Consider the following 21608-nt stretch of genomic DNA (forward strand, 5'->3'; position numbering starts at 1 on the left):
TGTGGGGGGGCAACAGCCAGTGAAAAACAAGGAACTCCACACTATATGTCGTGATTTGAAAATAACTGCCTGTTTTGCAGGCGTCACGGAACAGGTGCTCAGGAGAAGTAGGTTGATGCTGTCAGGCAGAGAAGCGGTGGGATGGGCAGGGGGACCGGCCTCCGCACTGGCCCTTGGCCAGTACCAGCATCGGCACCCCGCACCCTTCATTGGGCACTCACTGGGCACGAGACAAAATCTCAGACACTTTAGACTCACCAGGGAGCCCTGTTTTACAAATTGGAAAACTGCGAACGCAAGAGGTGGGTCACTGGCCCATGGACACCCAGCTAGGAGGCAGCAGGGCCCGCGTTCTGACCCAGAGCCACCTGGCTTTAAAGCCGTGAGCTGCCCCCGTGCTGCCGTGCCCCCCACTGTCCGGGTGGGGATTGCAAACGCGGTAGAAGAGGACAGAGAGGTGCCCAGGGGATGGCAAGCCCCCGTCACCGCCACCGTGCCGGCGGCAGGCCCCCAACAGAGCAGAGGGCCCGAGTGTGGATTCCTGGGCCTGGGGAGAGCCCTCTATGCCCGTGTTCTGCGTCCCCTTCACCCCAGGTTCAGAAGCCAAAGGCATCCGCCTTCTCCACCCTCGCGCACCTTCTGAACGCAAGGCCATCTGTAACCTCACTTGATCGTAGTGAGATTGTTTAACACGTAATTACAAGATTAATGGGTTAATTGTAACTTACTTACAAATCCTTAAAAACATTACTCAAAAACACCTTCCCTGAAGAGTGTTTGGGGTTGCCCAGAGCGAGGCAAGGGGCAGAGGAGAAAATGAAAAACACACCCGACCGCCAACCTAATGAAAGACAGCCCGCGAGGTCATCTAGCTAAGCCTGCAGCCTGCCACGTGCATGTGGGAGAGGCCCGCTCTGTTTCCCGGTGCTGGGTTGGGTGTGCGGGCGCCGTGGCAAGGTGTGGAATCGCTCAGCCTAGGCGCCCCCTCCCCCTCTCTTCCGGCGCAGCCTCCGTTTGATGGCGAGGATGAAGACGAGCTGTTTCAGTCCATCATGGAGCACAACGTCTCGTACCCGAAGTCCTTGTCCAGGGAGGCCGTCTCCATCTGCAAAGGGGTAGGTAGGCTTGGGTTCCTTTGGTGGCCGTGGACAAGAGGGTCCACTGGGGAGATGCCATGCAGACGGTTCTAAGAGGCACTGTGGGGGGACCACATGCCCACGCCACTGGGTTTGCAGTTAACTCGTCACGCTTTTTTTTTTTTTTTTTTTTTTTTTTTGCGGTACGCGGGCCTCTCACTGCTGTGGCCTCTTCCGTTGCGGAGCACAGGCTCCGGACGCGCAGGCTCAGCGGCCATGGCTCACGGGCCCAGCCGCTCCGCGGCATGTGGGATCCTCCCGGACCGGGGCACGAACCCGCATCCCCTGCATCGGCAGGCGGACTCTCAAGCACTGCGCCACCAGGGAAGCCCCAACTCGTCACCCTTCTTGTGACAGCATTGTTTTTTCCGAACCGTGAGTCTCCGAGGGCATCTTGGTCCAGGCAGTAAATAGGCAAGTGCTGCTTGTTATGTGGCATCCTGTGTGACGCTGGCCTGTGGTGCTTCCGGCACGCACGGTGTTTAGCAGTTGCCCTTTTACGTATGTGTTCTCAATGCACGTAGAGAATGGCAGCTCCTGAAACAGTATATAGAGACGGCTACCTAAATTCTTCTTGTGTTTGCTGTGGGTCCAGATTGCTTCCCCGTTTCCTTATCACAGAAATCACTGTAGAAAGGCCCACTCGTGTCCCCATTGTGTGAGTCGGCGTCACTCAGAGCATCCTAAGACGTGGTCCAGGCATCCCTGCCGTCAGGGCTGGGGGCAGCGCAGCAATAGAGCGGGCGCTGGACCTGGCATTCCCTTTTCCCCTGGTTTTTGAGGGGGTCTTTCTGTTTCTCTTTCTTTTTTTTTTCAGCTTTATTGAGGTGTAATTGACAAATAAAATGGTAATATATTTAAAGCACACACTGTGATGGTTTGATGTATGTGTACAGTGTGAAAGGACTCCCACAGTTGAGTTAATACATCCGTCACCTCACATCACCTTTGTTTTTCTGGTGAGACCGCTTCTGTCCTGCGGTCAACGGACTCAGTTGTACTATCCAGGACTGTCAACTGCAGTCACCAGGTTACCATGCTCCACGTGAGAGCTCTCTCTCCTCCCACTTTCTAGCTGATGACCAAACACCCCGGCAAGCGGCTGGGCTGCGGGCCCGAGGGAGAGCGGGACGTGCGGGAACACACCTTCTTCCGGAGGATCGACTGGGAGAAGCTGGAGAACAGGGAGGTCCAGCCGCCCTTCAAGCCCAAAGTGGTGAGTCGGGGCCGTGGCCGTTTCCCGAGCCCTGTTTCCCCCGATCCCGGGGGCTTTGTCGGCAGAGAGGGGGCTGCTGACCGCCGGCCTCTGCAGGCCCCAGCCTGGCCCTTGCGCACGAGGTCTGAGCTGACCTTGAGCGTCAGGGGAGCCTGTGGCACCTGTGCCCCAAAGAGGGCAGCAGAGTCCCCCGGATGACGCGAGGACCGGGGCAGGTCGGCTTCGGGGCCCGGGCCTCGTGCGCCCCACGTGGCTGTCGTCCTTGCGCTGAGTCCTCGGCAGGAGCCCTGTCCGCTGCAGCTCCCCTGGCTTGGCCTCGCCCGACGGGAGCCCTGCAGCATAACTGGGCCTCAGCTGGCCCCCGGCGGCCCGGGCGCGGTTCCCATGCTGGCCAGCCCTGCCGCGGGGGCTGTGTGCCCGCTGGCATCGCCGGCACTGCTGCCTTTGTTCAGACACGTCCTGTCTGACTTCTGGAGTCTCCCGTTTGTTTGGGGTTTGGGGTTTTTTTGCATTTATTTGGCAAACACTACGCCCCAGGCCCTCCCTGCTCTCAGTGCTTTACAAATTCGTTCATTTAGCCCTCACAGCGACCCTGTGAGGTAGCTACAGTTGTCCCCAGTTTACAGTTGAGAACCCTGCGGCACAGAGAGGCTGAGTCACTTGCTGGAGGACACACAGTGGGTGGTGGAACCAGGGTGCAGACTTCGGTGTTGTGGCCCGCGATCCTTTCCCCACTGCACAGTGGCTCGTCTTCACGTCTATGCCTCTGGAGATAAACCGAGGGTCTGTAAGACGTCTGCCCCCTCACTCACCCCACCTGCGGCCCTGCCGTGCCTCCCAGGCAGTCCCGCTTTGCCCCGCACCCCGTTTCTGAGGGCCGGGTGGATCCATGCCTTCCGGCTCCGCCCCGTCTCGGCCAGGATGGGGTGGGCTCCCGAGAGCACCGGGTAGCAGCTTTGCACCACAGTCGGCTTCAGAAGCACCCCCAGTGGTGACGCGGCCCGTGAGCTGGCTAAGGGGACCCTCCCGGGGCGCTAGGGCACCGGCTGGGCGGCTCAGGGCTTATTCTTAGAGCGGCAGCTTTCTCATCCGATGCGCTTATGTGGCCTCCCCTCCTGCTGGTGGCGAGCCCACGGATTTTATTTTTCCAAGATACTTTTAGCACAAACCGAAGAAAACCTAAAATGAATCGGGTCAGTTGACTTCCTCCTGAGTTGGCGTTTCAAGGAGGGGCCTTATGTCTCCTCTGCGCCGTCTTCTCTGCAGCCAGCTCTGGGCCCTGAGTCGGGAGGCTCTCCTAGGAGAGGATGCCGGCCCTCCAGGTTACAAAACCTGGTTTTAAGAGGGAGGAAGATGAAGACAGTGATAAATGGCGCTGCCGGCGTCTCAGAGGAATATTGTTGGGGATTTTCTATCTTCCCTTTCATATCTCTTTAGCCTTCTTAAGTTAAGTATGAAAGGTGTACAGTAGCAGCCTACACACAGCTTAGTTTCTGTACAGGAACAACGTAGAGACGCACGCTGACCCTGCTCTGCCTGTCGAGCAAAACGCAGCTACTTGTCAGTCACGTTGCAGAAGGAGGCTCCATGCAGCGAAGTCAACCGTGATTTATCCATCTTCCTTTTCTGCTTATTCCTGCCTCACTGGCAGAAGAAGTTGTGTCTTCTCATAGCTTCCCACCTATGGCAACGGTGGCCCTGAACTCAGATGAGGGGAAGCCAGAGGGTCCTTGGCTCCGACAGCCAAGAAGGCACCGTTCCCCGTGGGCCACAGAACTCACTGGACCGCATGGTCACAGCCCGTGGCAGGCAGTTGAGCCGGGAGCTGGGTCTGGGGCGGGGAGTGTATTTATTTATTCCTGGAACGCTGCTGCTGTCTGGTCATTGTTCAACCGAGTGCTGGTTAAATTTTTAAAAAAGAATAAACTGCGTCTGGCTGTGAAGAAACAGCCCCCGAACTCACAAACAGACGTGGAAATCATGGACCAAGGCCCTAAAACGGACGGATTCGTGCGAAGGGCCTGTCTGGTGAGAGCTCATCTGCTCGCGGTGAGACGGCCCAGGCAGAAACCCATGTTGTGCTGGGGAGTCTGGACACAGAAAAGGAAGAAGCTGGGAGAAAATGCAGAAAGACAGGGGATGGGAGAGGCGGGAAGCGGAAACCACGGTGGGTGCGAGCGGCCACGGGAACAAGCAGCAGACTTTTTGTCCCAAAGCAGAAGAGCGTCAAGGGCATGGGGACAGGTTGGAGGGTTCTGGCCCCCAGAGAGTTCATCCCTACAGCAAGCCCCCTGCACGGCCGCAGAATGAGGCCCTTATCTCAGGAAGGGGCATCTCAGCGGTCTCCCGGGACACTGCGCTGGGGCGGCAAGACCACGTGCCAGGAGCAATAGTGGCCGTTCCCACCTGCAGGAAGCAGCGTACGGCACGCTGCCGTCGAGGCTGCCAGACACGTGGGGCTTGACACGGCAGCAGCAGAGGAGACCCGACGGCCTCTGAGTTACTCCGCGAGAGGGGTTCCCGGCTTTCTCGGGGGAAAGTGTAGTTCCCTCACCCAGAGCCAATTACAGAGTCAAAAGAGTTTCTAGATAAAACCCGGAGCCGCGTCCTCTCTGGCGGGCAGCGTTGTTGTTTAGAGAGAGATGCGGTGGCACCAGCCTGGCTTTCGCTGCTGAGAAACCCGTCAGGCAGGTGTTTCTGCCAGAGGCTCTTCCTCAGCGCGTGCAGTGAACCCGACGCTGAGAGCAGCTCTCCTCCTCTGAGCAGTGTTTGTAGCCCTGGCTGGCTACCGTGTCTGTCTGGGTGAAGTCTGCTCGATGCGTTTGTAGCAAGTGCTGGGGAATCAGTTTCCCTGAGACTTATCGTATTAAGGACCGTTGGCCCCTGGCTCCCGCGAAATCAAGGCCTTGGTTACTGTGAACACCAGCAGCAGGTGCCCGCGGTTGTCGGGAGATCAGGCTTGCCTGTAAGCTTGGGAGTCTCATGTTTGTTTTAGTTTTTACGTTCGTTTTGGACCCTCCAGTGAAAGTTTTTGCAGCGTCACTGACTTCCCTCAGCTGAGCTACCGTACCAGTGGGCAGCCAGCGCTTCCCTGGAGGGTCGGGGCTCCCACGGTGCCCTGGCTCTGCTCACCTTCCCGTCTCCCGGAAGCTGCAGCAACGTGCTGGCAGATGTGGGCTCCACCGTCCCGGTGCATGGCGCCACGCACTGGGTCCGCGAAGAGGCTCCAGCAGAACGTTCCATCCACGGCAACATTAAGGGTGGGTCTGCAGTGCAGTGGCAGCCTGGGTTCTGTTCAAGGCCGCACGTGAAGGACGGCGGGGAGAGGGGTGACAGTGTCAGGCGGGTGGAACTGTGGCCTTCCCCCCGAGGGGGGCGAGTCTGGAGGCTCAGGGGTGCACCAGCTCCAAGAGGGAGTCGGGAGCCTGCCCTGCGGCCCCCCACGGTGGGAGAATCCGTGGCCCGTGTGCGACTGTGAAGGTGAAGATGATTTGCTAGGAAGCGGGCCCATCCTCGCGTGCTGGTTTCTTTGGAAAAACCGAAGCCAAAGGAAAAGCAGACGGCTGTGCTGTGATGCTCTCCTGGAGAGTGTTAGCAGCTCCGCAGCGTCCCTTCCTCCCTGTGGAACAAAAGCACAAGGCAAGCTGGTTTCAGTTTTCTCTTTACTTGCCTCTCTGTGAAGGAGGAGGTCCCACGAAAGGACGATGGCCCAGCGTCCTGAGCACCCCCCGCAGAAGGAAAGCTCTTCCTGTTTGCTTTTCCTGAAACCATAGAAGGCCTGCATCTTACTCCCTGCAGGCTGCCCTCAGAGGCACACGCGAGCCCGAGATCCTGAGCCAGCGTCACTCTGAATTTTGTAGGCGTTTGTCCTGATTTATTATTCGTGTGAATAAAATGCCCAAGAAGAGCCTTCGCATCTCCATTCAGCCCACCCACGAGGAATAACAGTCTCCGCAAGCGTCGGCAGCAGAGAGGTAATTGGTGCTTCCCTTTCTGGATTCTATCCATTGGCACCAACGAGCAGAAGAGCTAGTTCACAGGCCGGCCAGAAGCGCCCCCTGTACTGAAATGGTTATTAGAAATTAATCTACGAAGTGAACACTGAGAAGTGTATCCAGGATTGATGGGTGAGCAGAGCACTTTAGAAATAGGCATGTCTATCTCAGGTAGGCTTTCTTGGGAAATTGCTGCCGTTATTTTATCAAAAAGAGAAAAAGGAAGAGAAGGACTTTCCTCGGGTCTGCGGTGGGATGCACGGTCAGGTTCATTTTCCTGATGGCCTCAAAGCCCTTTTCTCACAGGGTCATTAGTTTGTTTAGATAGTTTGATGATGGTTTGATTATCAAAGTTAATGCAGTATTCTCTTTAATATTTTTTATTTATTTTGAAATAATTATTAATTTCAGACTTGCGGAAGAGTTGCAAAGGCAGTGTAAAGAATTGCTGCATCTCCTTCACCCACATTCCCTCAGTGCTACCATTTCAGCACATTCCCTGTGCCATTCTTCCTCTGCACCTCTGTGAGGGCGTGTAGGCAAGGACACACATGTACATATTTTCTTTTCTGAACCATTTGAAAGTAAGTTGCAGACTTACACCTAAATAATGCCTCTTTACACCTAAATAATTCCATGTGTATTTCCTAGAACTAAGGACATCCCATGGCACTGTATTCTTTTGATAATTGCTCTGAGAAGTTATCTGTACAGGGTAGCAGCTCTCCAGGTCACAGGAGAAGAAGACCCTGGAGTGGACGGCAGCCTCGGGTTCTCCCAGGTGGCAGGTGGGGTTCATCCTCTTGACCTTTCCGTGGAACCAAAGCAGTGATGCTAATTAAAATCAAGATTCTCAAGGCTCAGGGAGCTTCTCTGACAACATACGGACACTAACCAGCCTTGGGAGGCTAGAATCTGCCGTATTATGATGTGCTGAGGTGGGACTTAAGCCTTGGAACCCACGTAAGAGCACCTTCTCCTTGGTTAATTGGAGGCAGGATGTCTTCCTGTTCCTTGGTAGTTATGCTCCCAGACGCTTTTCTGCTTGAGAGAGAAATGGGAAGAAAGGAGGCTTTTGAATAATTATCAACATGAATAAGGAGCGCTCTCGCAAGGCTCAGGGAGCTGCCGGCGGGGAGTCAAGGGGAATGCAGGCCCTGCGGGCCTCTGGCCGAGGGAATGGACCAGTCCGCTACCCATGGTCTGGAGTGAAGGCGCCGTGATGCTGGGCATGACAACAGCCACTCTTGGAAAAGCGGCCTTGAGCGCCCTGAAGCTGGCCGTGCGTGTAAAGAAAGACCAGGCGGCGTGCGTGTTCTCGTTGCAGAGGGTACAGGCCACGGCAAGCCAGAACCTTTGCCCTCAACCACACGGGGCTCTCACCTGCAGGAACCTAACCATTTAGTGTGTCCGTCTTCAAAGCCACCTCCAGGCCAGAAGTGGCCTTTCCTGAGAGGTGCTCTGAGGCGGCAGGTGAGGGGAGCCCTGTTTAATTTTGTCTGAGAAAATAGGGCCTGTCTCCAGGGAACGCTGGCAGGAGGTGAAAGAGGCCCCAGTCCCTTTTTAAAAAAATTATTGTTAAAATACAGTCTCCTTGCGGTGAAAGAGACGGTTAAGCAGTAGAGAAGGATATAAAATGAAAAGGCGGGATCTCCCTCTCCCCGGGGACCACTCCCGCTGCCCACTTGACATTTCCGTAACCTTCCAGAAAGCTGTACGCGTGCATGAATCTATACACTTTGTCCCTACGTTGCTCACATGGGCGTGTGGCCTCCTTTGCGTGGGGCCCGCTCCTTTCCTTTTGTCCCCAGGCCGGGCACTGACTGTTTTCCAAATCCTCTCCTCTGCCCATTCTCCTTCTCCAGACTTTCTGCACCAAAATGCACTGGCTTCAGTGGGCGTCCAGGCCTTCGGTGAGCACATCTCCAGAACCTTGGGTGACGCAATGCGCAAACTAACCTCACTTCCTCCCATAACCCTTGGCGTGCGCTCCTGCTGTGCTGGCCCTGCACGGAGGCCCCCCGCCCAGCATGCTGATCTTAGGAAGGGCAGACCCCAGCTGCCGCCCGGCGGCCCAGCCCACTCGCTGGACGGTTCCCTGGTGTGGACGTGACCTCCCAGGAGGCGCCCGCTCCTTTCTGCCGCTGGTTTAACTACATGAAGAGTCAGGGATACGAGCCCACCGCTGGCCGTGTCCTCACCACCCCTCCACGGGGACCACGGCGCGGGGCTGAGGTCAACTCCCCAGACCGGGGCTCGGGACGCGGGGACGGTTCCCCTAAGACGAGCCAGCTGCGTCTGGTCCTCGGCGCAGACGGTCCCCACCCTGCGAAGCTTCCTCTCTCCTTCGTCGCGCTGCTCACCTTTACTCTGGCTTTGTTCTGCACCCTCGTGCTCTCCCGGGGTCGGTTTGGCATTTTGCTCTGTAACGGCAGCGTGTTCGAGCTACTCACACTCACCCTAAGTCCCGCGCCGGTGACCATGAGGTTAATTTCTACGTCATCGAGACACCAAGGTGTAAGGCACAGGCTTGAGACCAGCACATGTGTGGTGCATTCTGGGTGGCCTCTGCCAGGTAAGAGTCACAGCCGAGAGGCCCACAGCCCGGCTCAGGCTCCGCCCCTTCCCCACGGCCCCCCGCAAAGATGCAGAGGCTGTGAGCCGACCGACCGTGTGCCACGCGGGGCTCCGGGTGGGGAGCGGCGCATCCCAGATCCCACCCGGGGCTTTGCCACACGTCTGCCATCTCGCTTTCTCCTGGATTCATTTTACTCGTCGATGATTTTACCAAATGGGTGGGAGCGTCCAGAAAACAGAGGAGTGAAGTCCTGAATCCAGAGCTACGGCAGGAGATAGACTGTTAATAGTGTTCCACTCGTCCTTGGCCTGTAATCAGTGGCCGTCTCCACGCCGGCACGTGTGCTGCGTGTAGCGTCGTAGGTCTGTATCAGGCCTGGTCATCTAGAAAGGGTCGCACACATGCCGTCCCTCTGACCTCACAACGGCCGTGGGAGGTGGGTGTTCGCATCCCCGTCTATCTTTACAGAGAGGCACGTGCGCTGCCCAAGCTGACCCCGGCTCCTGGCCTCTGATTGGGTGCTTCATCCCCACCGTACCCCGGGTCTCCGCCTGGTGTCAAGTGCGTCCCCGCGAACACGGAGGCCGTCCGGTCTCGGGGATGGCCAGAGGAGCTGTCCGGGCGCACATGCTGGCCCAGCCGTGCTCGGGCCACTTCCTCCGCCCTCCCCCCCGAATCTTTGTCCCAAGGAGTCGTGGGGACCTCACGTCCCGCGGGCATCCTGGCAGCTTCAGTTGGCGAAAGGTGTGGGTGGCCTCCGGAGCTGGGGCAGCACACACGCAGCCGTGGGGTTCTGCTCACAGCTAGCGAGTGCTGCCTTCACCTGCTGTGTCCTCAGGTGGCGGAGAGCCCCGAGGCCGTGGACACGCCAGCCTGCCTGGTGTCCCCCGCGCCCTCCATTCGGTCCCCGGGCCTCTTCTGGCTGCCTCTCAGATCCAAGATGGCGCCCGAGACCCATTTCCCGCCAAGCTGATGGCCCCGGTGAGACTGGCTCACAGGTGGCCGGGAGACTCTTCTCTACCGTAAAAGACAATAGCTGGTTAAAGCCATTGTTTGTCTTTTCCCCAGGGATCCAAAGGGCCCTGAGTTTAATTATCCCGCGCAGTGGGTGGTGGTGGCGCGGGTGGTGGTGTGAGGACAGTTGCATTTCTTGCGCAAACGTCTTGAAAGACAAGTAGTTCAAGATCTTCTCCAATTTGACCTAAAGGAGGCTATTTCTGCCCTGATTTCGCTGAGTTGCGGAGCGCTCATTTTTAAAGCACCGGGAGACCCTCTGTGGTGGAAAAGTAAGTGCTGACTGTCATCGAGCCAAACCCGTAAAAGCAGCCGAGCTGCCCCCGCCCCTTGGGGGCGGGTCTTCCGTCCGGTGTGATCCCCCTCGGGGTCAGATACCCTCCTGAGCCTTGGACCTCGGTTCATCCTCAGACCCCGCCTTCAGCTCTTCCAGACGCGGCCCCCCACGGCTTGCCGAGAGCCTCTCACAGCCACAGAGCTTTCGTTCTTTGCCGCCGCCTGCCCGCTCGGGGTTGGGTTGACCCGGTCTCCGCCATCCCCCTTGGCCCCCGCCAGCAGCACGGTCACGGCACGCAGCTTACATGCCGAGGATTTCCGTCCGCGCGTCACCACCCCGGGCTTCACAAGCTGCGCAGCCTTTTAGGAGGAGCCTCCTCTGGACACGGCTTCAGAACTTCCCGTCCTCAGGCATCATCCCATCCCCAGGCTCCTCCGTGTTGATGGTCACGCGGTCCCCCTTCTGAGACCTTGGGATCTCTTCGTTTACTTTGTTTTTTATTTTTCTTTGGCGGCGGAGCCCTGGCTTTGAGAAATTCTCGTTGGAAGCTGATCTGCGAGTACTCTGCAGGAGGTGCTCAGGGGAAGGTGTCAGTCTTTCCTTTGAGCCTTGTGGTTGCACAGAGGCTGTGTGATGTGTTCACAGGACAGACGGACGGGCCTGGAGCTGGAAGGACGGGTCTCCAGCTAGCGGAGGAGAGAGAATTCACCATGTCGCCGTCCTCTTCCTCTTAGGGACTTCTCCTTTTATTTTTCTTCCCAGAAATTGCTTCTCGCTCATCTTTGCGTAGTCAGTGAATACCAGGAATCAGTGAAGGAAGTAAGCTCTTCCTAAGGAAGCACACGTGCCAGCTGCTGGGAGCACCCAGAATAGATTTGCTTGGAACCTTCCAGGCAGTGGGTGTTGATTAATCGGAGTCCCGAAGGATGTTCTGCTCACAGCCGAGTCCCCGAGGCTGTAACACTTGCGTACAAGACTCCTGCCCTGAGCGTCTGCAGCTTCTCCGTTCCCTGCTCTCAGATCTGGCTGGCTTGCCTGGTTCCCTTGTTTGGCTTCCACCTTTGCCCTCACACTGACCTTGGGACCCACGGAGCCTTGCTTCGCGGTTGGAATATTCCAGGTTCCTCAGCCACAGCCCTGTGGACCTCGGGGCCAACACCTCTTTGCGGTTACCCACCCCGGTCATGACAACCAAAAAAGAGTTCAGACGTTGCCAGATGTCTGCAGGGCGGGGGCAAAACCTTCCCTGGATGAGGACCACTGGTGTCTCCGAAGCAGGGCTCTTTCTTCTCTGTTGTCATCTTCACAGCGGCGTCTGGCCGCGGTGCTCTGTGGACGTTGGTTGCTGTTGGTTGGTTTCACTGACGTGTCGAGTGCAGACCCTTGATTAATTCTTGGGGAGAAACGTCGTGCCCTTTCTCCCTTGAAGAGTCCTTCGACTGGCTCACGGTGGCCTGTGCACGTAGAGGGGTGCAGGCCGCAGGCCCTGCTTCTGCTGACCTTTGCCCCAGAGGCACTTCGTGCTCCTTGGGAAGGCGGAGTGTGAAGGGAAGGCCCCACCGCCCCTCGTGCAGGTGGCAGGGCCCGAGGCATGGGCAGGACCTGCAGCATGGCCCCCGCAGAGTGACTGGAGGGGCCCCGACAAGCCCCCCACTCGTTCGCCCACGCACCACCCAGCAGTCACTGGTCTGAACTCGCCTCCAGTTAAAAAGCAGGGGTCGCTTACGATAATAAAAACCACCCCAGAGGGCTTCCCCGGTGGCGCAAGTGGTTGAGAATCCGCCTGCCAATGCAGGGGACACGGGTTTGATCCCTGGTCCGGGAAGATTCCACATGCCGCGGAGCAGCTAAGCTGGTGTGCCACAACTACTGAGCCTGTGCTCTAGAGCCCGCGAGCCACAACTACTGAGCCCGTGTGCCGCAACTACTGAAGCCCACACGCCTAGATCCCGTGCTCCACAATGAGAGAAGCCACTGCAATGAGAGGCCTGCGCGCCGCAACAAAGATTAATCCCCGCTCGCTGCAACTAGAGAAAGCCCACACGCAGCAACGAAGACCCAACACAGCCAAAAATAAATAAATAAATAAAATAAAATAAAATAAAATAAAATCAATAAAAACCACCCCAGAAAGGAAAGGCCTCAGTTAGGAAGACCTTAACCTTGAATTTATGGCGTGCTTTCCACCAAGACATGTTATTTGATAGGAGGGCGGGGAAAGTATAACGAAGCTAGATTCTCGAGGAGAATCTAGACGGTGGGGAGGAGCTGTGACGGAGGAGGTGAGAAAGTGCGGCCCGAGACTCAGCTGTCATCACAGAAGCAGCAGCAGCAGGTGTCGTGCGCTCCCGCACGTGCTGGGCTCTGTGTGAAACACTGTACGCTCAACCTTCGTGGCAGCCCAGGAGGGGGCCCCAGCTGTTCTCCCCACTTTACAGATGAAGAGAAGGGGTGGACCCCGCCTCGCAGCCTGCCTAGCGCCGCGCTCTGTTAAAGGTGCAGGACGCCTTAGGCCAGCTCAGTCAACTCACGCTGCCCCGTAGTACCGGCCGGGGATGGGGCAGGGGATGGGTCACTGTCTGCAGAACACCTCCCAGAACTGTCTCAGCATCACCTGGGATCCTGGGACGCCAGCATGCCACAGCCTTCCGGTGGCTGGGAAAGCGACAGGACACCCCTTCCTCTTGTGCGGGGCCAGCCTCCCAAAGCAGCGCTGCTTACGCGGCTGGGATTCCAGACCGGCCCCCACCCCTCCTCCAGGGCAGCGCTGCCCGCAGCCCGTCTTCACGAAGTGCCCTGGTGGACCCAGGTGGAGAGGAGTGAGTGTCCAGGACGGAGACTGCCTTCTCGCCCCGAGAAGGCACAAACCTGATCCAGACCGAAGCCACCAGCGATGCCTGCCACGGCGACCTGTCCGCCGGTTGACAGACATACCTAGACCGCCGAGCCCAGGCAGGAACGGCCCAGCCTTGCCACTACGCTGACGCCTTCCTGGTTGAAGATTAATTTCGGGGCTGAGTTTCTAGAACCTCCCAGTTGGAAGACAAGAATAACACAGCTTTTACTGTATCACAGACAGGCTTGCAAAGAACCAGACGTGGGACAGTATCCCAACCTCTCAGTTCAGGGACCACTGCCCTCATTTCCACCCACATCCCAGCCGTTCAGCGTGGACGCGTGCCTGCCGGCCCCGCGCGTGCGGCCTCGTGCTCGTGGCTCCGTGACGGGACGAGAAATAAAAGAGGCCGTGGCCTCACTGGCGCCTTCCCGGCAACACGGCCCTCCCGCCTGGGGTGTCCGTCCCGAGGCTGCTGGGTGGTTTACAGCTGAGTGGCTCTCTCTGTTCGCTCTGCCTCGCTTTCGAATCCCGTTGGCCTGCAAATCCTCCAGAACTCGTCCTGCCCAGCCAGCCCTGATGCCCTGGCCACGCTCCTCCCCGCAGAGGCCCAGAGAGCTGCTGCCTGGGCTCTAATAACCTACTGACCGCTCCTTCTTTTTCTTTTCTCTCCACAGTGCGGCAAAGGAGCAGAAAACTTCGACAAGTTCTTCACGCGAGGGCAGCCTGTCTTAACGCCACCCGATCAGCTGGTCATCGCTAACATCGACCAGTCTGATTTTGAAGGGTTCTCATATGTCAACCCCCAGTTCGTGCACCCCATCCTACAGAGCACAGTATGAAACTCAGCACCGAGAACAGGCGCCTCCCCAGCCCCTGCCCCCTGCCCCCAGCCGTGGGAAATGATCCTCAGCTCTAAAGTTTGAAGGCCACCGCCTTGTTTCCAGGGGAGGCCTGAGAACTGTAGGGTTATTAGTCCAAACGTGATCAGCTGTTCAGGGTCTCTCGCAACCAAGAGCATCATCTTAGCGGCAGATGGCGTCATGCACAGCATCCAGTTTAATTGTGTAGAGGTCGCATCTGGCGGTAGGTTAACCCTTCCTGGAAGGCAAACAGACTCTACCCCCCCCCCTTTTTTTTGGTACAATTTGACATGTTTTCCAGACCCTCTGTTGATTTTCACCATCCGGATCCCCCAACCAGACATGTTCAAAGGAACCCGCCCCAGTCCAGGGAGCCGGAAACATCTCCGCCCAAGACATCTTTGGAGTAAAAGAACGGGGAGCCCAGAGAGTGAGCAAGGTGGGACCCGGGGGAGGTGGGATTGGGGCTTCAGAGGACCCACTGCTGGTGTTCTCTGCCTCGATGGAAACGGTCCCTAGGGCCCAAGAGGCCGGGAGGAATCTGGTCCCATCTGCAAGCTCACTGTTCCCAGAGGTTGACAGTCGTAACCCACTCACAGTTACGGTCCAGCAGTTACCAGTTTAGAAACAGAGGAAGAAGACCTCAGATGAGTGTTGGGGGCATCTGTCATCTCGTACCCTACTGGCTGATAACTGTCTTGATACTTGCATTTCTTTTTAAGAGGCCAAATCTTCTAAGGACTCCGCTAAGCGAGCATGTGAAGTCATTTCAGATCAAGGGTAGGTCAGTGCGCGTGTGATGTTCATTTTAATCTCTGGGAGATTCTTCTGGATCCAGGGTGCCACCCGCGATCATGCCACTACTCACAAGTGTTAGCCAACCCTCCTCACACCGACACTTCGCTGCCTACTTCCTAAGAAGCCGGAGCGCACACCTCCCACCCCTTTTGTACTTATTTATTTAATAGGCTGCGGTGTTTACGAGAGTACGATGTACAGTAAGTTAATCCAAGTGTTGACTGTAACTTCAGCCCCTAGAATTGATTCCCCTCCCGTCTCCAGCCCTCGACATCCTCTTGGGATGAACAGTACGGTTTTGGTCCCCATTTCCGGTTCATGTTGAGTGACACACCTGAAGCTGTAGAACAGGAAACCTGGATGCGTATCAGCTCAAAGAGGTTTTATTGCTAGAAGGATTTCAAAATGTTTTGCAAAGGCATCATGCAATGAATTTTGCATGTTTAGAATAAACCTTAATAACAAGTGAATCTATGTTATTGATATAATCGTATCAAGTACACAGAGTATTATAATAATTTTATAAGACACAACCGTGCTACGACTGTGACGGCTCCGGTTTCTAGTCTGCTTTTCTGATTAAGTGTTAGCTTCTTTTTGTGCCGCTGTGCTTCCTCTTCCCCACGCCGACTCCGTGCGTACCCTGCATTGGCACTGTGTCGGGCGTACTGACTTTTTATTGCAGTAGATCTGATTTCGAAGGTGAATGGCTACTTTGCATGATCAATTAGGCTTACATACACATATACATAAAAATATTCGATTCTACCTGCAAACGAAAGTTTCGTCGGGGGTGTGGGGTTACTGTCGAGGTGAGACTCCTCTTAGCCTCTGAGCCCTGTCGCCTTCGTCACGCTTCCGCCTGTGGTAGCAGGAGATGTTCAGCTCCCGTGCCCCCAGAACGTTCGTGCAGGTGTGGTGTCGTCACGGCCCACGGGCTGCACGTTGCTCGGTCAGTTCTTCCCTTCAGCCTTGTTGCTGCTGGAGACTCGGGGTAGGAGGGACGGGAGGATGCCCTTCCTGACGTGGGTGTGCAGATGCCCCGGAAGCGTGCCGTCCATCTCACCGTCCTCGGCACGCTCCGCCGTCCGCTACCGCACGTGCAGACGTGGTGAGCACAGCCAGGCCCCGGAGCCGTCAGCAGACGCCCTGGGGGGGCTGCAGATGCTCTCCCAGGTGTTGCTAGAAGCGGCCTTCCCTGTCTTGTGAGGAGCACTTCCGTGGGACGCAGCATCGCAGTGCGGGGTCCTCAGGGGAGCCGGTCAGAAAGAGCGGAAAGAACGTTTCCGAGGGACGTGGTTGTCAGTCCTTACAGGGGCTGCTCTGTGCCCCGTTCCCCAGAAGCGTGTCCCAGCGAAGCGGCTTCTCACTTTGACTCTCTGGCTGTTTGCCTGAATTCCAGCTGCCACACGACCGCTGAGGGGTCTTAGGGGTGAGAGGCCTCGGCCATCCTGGGAAGCCTTGACTGGAGGAAGAGACGGGGTAGGGAACAGGTTAGACCAGAAAAGAGCAAATTCTTCCGCCACCTCTTATGGACCGTAGACTCAAGGGCTCCAGAGGGGCCCCGGCTGCGGCGCTGTGGCCCCGTGGGTCCGTGCACGTCCGGGGGCCGCATCTTCCCCAGGTGCACCTCCTCTGGTCTGATAGAAAAGGGACCCAAGTATAGAAAGAGCCTAAGAAGCAGAAGGGCCGGTCACCCTGCCCCGGAACGGAGCAGCAGCAGGACGGCAGATCCCCAGCTACGCCCCAGCGGGGAGGAATGTCCCAGCAAGGAGCCCGCGGGGTTGAACCACGTGTTCCCAGCCTCTCGCTGCCTGCTCACGCTGAGCCCCGGGCAGGTCACGCTGTCCTTCACACAGCCGACACGTTTCCAAATTATTCATCTTTCTCTAGGAAACATCCCAGCTGGTTTTTATCCTTTCTGAGTGTGTGGCAAGTTTTAAAGGAAATACCGTGTCTGGGGGGCCCTGTACTCTGCGTGAGGGACTGCAGGCTTGAGGACAAACTTGGGGGGGAAACAGTAGAAGCTCCAGTGCCAGCGACGTGCTACCGTGATGGGGCGTGTTGGTGCGTCGCCATGTCCCGGATGTAGATAGAAGCTGATGCTTTTAAAAACTCTGAGCAACCCAGGACAGTTCTGCTGAAAGCGCACGTCACGTTGGTAACCGTCAGCAGAATGGATTGATAAAGGTCTGTGGCTTTATCCCCCTTCGTGGAGGCCACGTAAAGTAAAGCCACAGGGAAGGGGCCGCCGCTTCCAAGGGGCTGGGATAACAAGGAGGCCCTGAAGGGTCCGAGAAGGGTCAGCCCCTGTGTCGCTGGGGCCCATGGAGGTTCAGGCCCGCAGGGGAATCCAGCTCGAGCTGGGTCCCCCGCCAGACGCTGTGACGCGAAAGGCCGTGCAGATTGGTCCCGTGACCTTCCCCTGGGAGGCGGCCGCTCCGAGGCTGCGGCCAGTGCGCTGGCGGCCCTCCTCTGGGCATCGCCTGCAGACCCACGAGGGGTTTGGGTTGAAGGAAGAATATGGGGTGCGCAGCCCGCAGAGGTGAATGGGAGGTTCGCTCGAGGCTGGAATGATTCAGGAGGTCGGTAGGAGACCCCGGGAACCGAGCGACGGCTCTCCGTCACGTCTACTGCTGTTTTGTTCACGTTCACGCAGAGCCTCTGCCTTGTCGTGTCTTCGGAGATGGTTAGGCTTCTTCTATCAGGATTTTGGGAGAAAGCCAGAGGGTTAAGAGATCTCCGGAAACTTGGTCTGAGACGGTCAGCTAGGAGAGCGTGAGGACCCTGATTAACGCGATTCAGCGAACGATTGTCGAGCCCCTCTGAGCCACGGTCCTTAGCCGTGGTCGGCAGGGAGTTTAGGGAGGAGTGGGTTTGGGTGCGGAAGGGCTGGCGGACGCTTGCAGCAGGAGGAAGCCGGCAGGGAGGGAGGGGCGCTGCGGTCCCCGAGGCTGAGCCGCGGGTGGTTTCCGGTGCGGCTGCTGGCCCTCCTCCGCCAGCATCTCCCAAGCGCCAGCAGCGTCCTCCCTGCCCCCTCGAAGAGGCTCCCGGTTCTCTGGGCGGGGCTGAAGCATCCAGCAGGTGGGTTCGCACCCACTTTTCCCCTGTGACTTCCTGTAGCTGGGGGTCCGGGGAGAGGGGAGCGGGGACAGAGCAAAAGCAACTAACACTGCAGGTCCCCCCCCACCTCCCCGAGTCCACGTAGCAGGAGGGATTTGAGTGTGTTGCCGGCGTTTGTTTGCTCAGCGCTGAAGGGAGGACAAAGTGAGGGTCTTGTGTCTGTAACAGCCTCAGAAAGGAAACACCATCTGACGGTCATTTTCTCACCTCGGTCTTGTGGAGTCGCCTATCTCTTGTACCATTTCCTGCTTCTCTAAGCCCAGCGGGGGCAGCACTGAAGAGTCACGATCGATCGTGAACCTGACGCGGGGCAGCGACCCGGAGACGAAGGCTCTCAGCGTCGCGGGGACAGGGAAGGCCTGACGGTCACAGGAAGCGGAAGGCGTCCTCGCTGTTCGTGACCACACCCTAATTTGACAGGGAGCGTTGGGAAATGTTTTTAAAACCTTTTCCTTGAGTTACTTGGGTTACATTTTATGAAATATACTGACTGTCAACGTTTCTGTCATTTCCCGTGTGGGCTGGCGCAGCACATCTAGGGAATGCTGTATATTTCTGTTGTTAGAAAGGTTACCTGCGTTACACGTGGGTGAAGGCAGCCGCGTAGAAATGGTGTTGGCCACAATTCTGTTAATCCGATAATGTCAGGGGCTCGTCAGGAGGGTGAAGGGCGGAATGACCAGGACCTCAGCGCCGCTGATGTGTGTGATCGGCTGTCCGTTAATAACGGTGTAGGTCCAACTCAGTCATCAAACAGCCTTAAAATGACCCACACTAAGGCCCACACGTTCCAAAGACTTTTTTGAAACCTTATGGAAGAAATTAATCTGTTAATTCCAACAGAACATCTGAATATACTGGGCTATTTGTACTTTTTTATAGAGAACTTTATTAACTCAATTCTTCCTTAGAAATGAGTTTTTAAAATAAAACTACTGACAGTTTCATAAGATTCCAATCACACGGAGCCTGTAGGAGGACTCAGCTGGGGTCAGCTAGAGCGCCCCTGTCCTGCAGTCCCACTGCGGGATTTTCCCATCCAGTGGGGTATGGAGTCCTCATCACAATGACTGGAAGTCCAGGTGGAACACGTTAGCAGAATGACGCCCTCCGTGTTTTTAACGAGACACTGGGGACAACTGTCTAAAGTCTAGAAACTTTGGGACCGCGGGAGAGATGGCTTCATTGTCCCCTTTCCAGATGCAGCTCTGGGACAGCTTTCCCATTTCCTTGCCCTGTGAGGCTCTGCGACCACCTTTTGGCATGGGGATGGGGGGCGCCTCCTCAGCTCTGTCTCCTGCCCCCACGGGCCCCCAGGTCTCGCATATATGGTGAAAGTTCAGTGATGCCCTGCGAGAACTTGGTCCCTGGGCGACTCAGAACTACCCCGACATCCCCAAGAAAGAAGCGGCAGATGTGTCCATTGGCATCATCTCTAGTGAGTAGACGGGACCCTACTTGTCAAGGCTACTTTATAAGAACCTTTTTTTCTAAAAGAAGACAAAAGGTGGCTTTGCATTTTCTGATCAAACAGCTCTGTCTTTGCCCCTCTGCTTCACTTTAGGAGTACTTATTCCTGTGATTGTTGGTAGATTCTTGGTGATACTCTTCCTGGAAAACTGTGATTCTTTTCTTGAGGGGGTTAGTGGACCATTCAGAATCATCCGTGAAGGCTGTTTTCCTTTTGAGTGTAAAAATTCGCCTCATGTCTCTTCTCTTAGGGTCTTTTCGAATGTCTTTTGTAGATGGTCAGAAACATTTGGAATCACTGCCTTGCTGCATGAATTTGGGGGAAGGGTGGGCTGAAGGACAAGCCGTGTTTAAAGCATCCTTGAAAAGGAGCCTATATCAGACCCCAAATGTGTGTGGAGGAGGGAGAGGAAGAGACGGAGGTTGCAGCGTTCCCTTCTGTCAAGCACCTGCTGGCAGAACGTAGAGGCCGTTCAGCTGTCAGGTCCCCCTGGGTTTATCGCAGGTGAAACGGATGTACAATTCCTGCGTTGCTCTAGTTCCATGACCTCTAAGCTTTGTTTGCATGACAGCTTTGTTAGAAACATTAACTGTAGTTTGGAAGCAAGTGTGTATGAATAAAGATAATGACCATTCCTTCGTGTCCCCGGTCTCATTTGCATCCCTCTGTGGCATCACAATGAGTTTTCCTCGTGTTCACCTGGCGAGTGTAGCATTTCAGTCTGGGTGCACCCTGTGGACGCTGCTGTCTTTTCACCTGTGTCGTGTGTGCCTCTCCATTTAGGGTCACTGTCTTTATTTCCTAAAATACTTCCTGCTTTGAATTGAAACCCAAACAGTTACGGGGATAAAAATAGTGGCAGGTCATTTAGTCTTTCCTTTACGGAGGCCAGGGCTCGTGCCAGCTGGGGAACAGCGCAGACGGGAAGGTTGGCGTGGCCCCCGCCTGCCAGGTCCCTGCACCCCGAAACTGCACAGGACACACAGCAGCTGGTGAGGATGTCGTCCCAAGACAGAGACCCACCCTGGAAGAAGGGCTCCAGAAGGAATTCAAATCTTGGGAATTTTTCTCCAGAAACAGACGTTTCCCACGCATCCTCTCGGCTGCACTGTGCGCTCAGCTTCAGGACTCCCCGCGTTCAGCGTCAGCAGCCTTCACCCTGTACTTACTCACGGGTGAAAAACGGGGGGAAATTTTCACATGTGAAACAGGTAGCCTTCCAAAACACCCAGTGTCTTAAAACTCAACACTCCCGAGGAGATTAGCCTCAAAAAGAATTAAAGACCAAGAAAACAAAACGAAACAAGCAAATCACTACTTCTGGAAGCCGCGGCGGTCTTGGCTCGCGCGCTCACCTCCTTCTGGGGGGCTGCTCCCCACTCTCGCTCTCGGGGTCATCCGATCCCGGCCTCTCCCGACCGGCTCTGCCCTGTGGTCCCTTCCTCAAGGTCCTGCCCCAGTCTGCTTACTAGATGACCCAAGTGCCAGTGTCCACGGGGCTAACGTCCCGTCCGCAAGCTGCTGTATTCCCCCTGCATCTCCCGAAAGGTCAGGATCTTCCCGCTGCCGGTTTAGATGAGGAACAGCAAGGAGCACGTCTAGGGCCCTGGGAGCGGCGAGTGGTCGCTGGCTTCTGGGCTGGCCCAGGCTTCACTCGGGGCTGGTTGCTCGCACAGGCACACGCGGCTCATGGCTGCTGCTCCGCTGCCTGGCAAAGAGGCCATGTGGAGGGCGGCTTAAAATGGCTCTTCAGCCTCTGCCCTCGCGCCCACCAGGTGCTGTTTTATTTTCCGTGCGTCAGGCCCGCCGCGCGCTCTCTTTCCCTTTGGCTGCAATGCGGGATGGAGCGCGTGCATCCGGCACAGAGCAGGGCAGCGTCCTCGGAGCAGCTGCCACAGGGAGGGCCTGGCTCAGCCCACCGCGATTCACCCCGCGGGGCAACCCCAAGGCCCAGCAAGATCAGGTGGGCAGGTCCTCCTGGCGCCACGGAGGCCTAGGGGGTGGCCTGAACACCAGGAGGTCAGGACTGATGTATCATTAAGCTCGAGATCGCGGCTCCCGGCTGCCCGGGAAGCCTGTCCCCGGCCCCCCAGACACACACGCCTGGTACCTACGACCCAGGTGGGGCTCTGGCTGGGCTGGCAGCTCACGGCTGAGCCAACTCAGAGGGTCGCTCAGCTTGATGTGGACCCCGTTGCTCCTCCCTGTCCCCCGTGGCTCCTCCCCATCCCCCGTGGCTCCTCCCCTCCCCTCGTGGCTCCTCCCCTTCCCCCTCATGGCTCCTCTCGTCCCCCCGTGGCT

At 56.8% G+C, this 21608-nt stretch overlaps 1 protein-coding gene across 6 annotated transcripts in view; it reads left to right on the forward strand.

The window, feature by feature from the left end:
• Positions 1-19942, forward strand: part of PRKCA (protein kinase C alpha) — a 363722-nt gene extending 343780 nt beyond the window's left edge. For 2 of the 6 annotated variants that reach the window (XM_073797020.1, XM_073797021.1), the window contains 4 exons: positions 1008-1115; positions 2212-2352; positions 8213-8260; positions 13730-19942. In XM_073797020.1, the coding sequence (XP_073653121.1) occupies positions 1008-1115; positions 2212-2352; positions 8213-8260; positions 13730-13894 (462 nt within the window). In that variant the 3' untranslated portion in view covers positions 13895-19942. Of the gene's footprint in view, positions 1-1007; positions 1116-1326; positions 2002-2211; positions 2353-8212; positions 8261-13729 lie in introns of those variants that run through there. The other 4 variants (XM_019938640.3, XM_073797022.1, XM_019938642.3 and 1 more) reach the window with 4 other exon arrangements.
• Positions 19943-21608: the final 1666 nt, after the last annotated feature.

The sequence above is a fragment of the Tursiops truncatus genome, chromosome 20 (assembly GCF_011762595.2).
Source record: "Tursiops truncatus isolate mTurTru1 chromosome 20, mTurTru1.mat.Y, whole genome shotgun sequence".
Lineage (NCBI taxonomy): Eukaryota > Metazoa > Chordata > Mammalia > Artiodactyla > Delphinidae > Tursiops > Tursiops truncatus.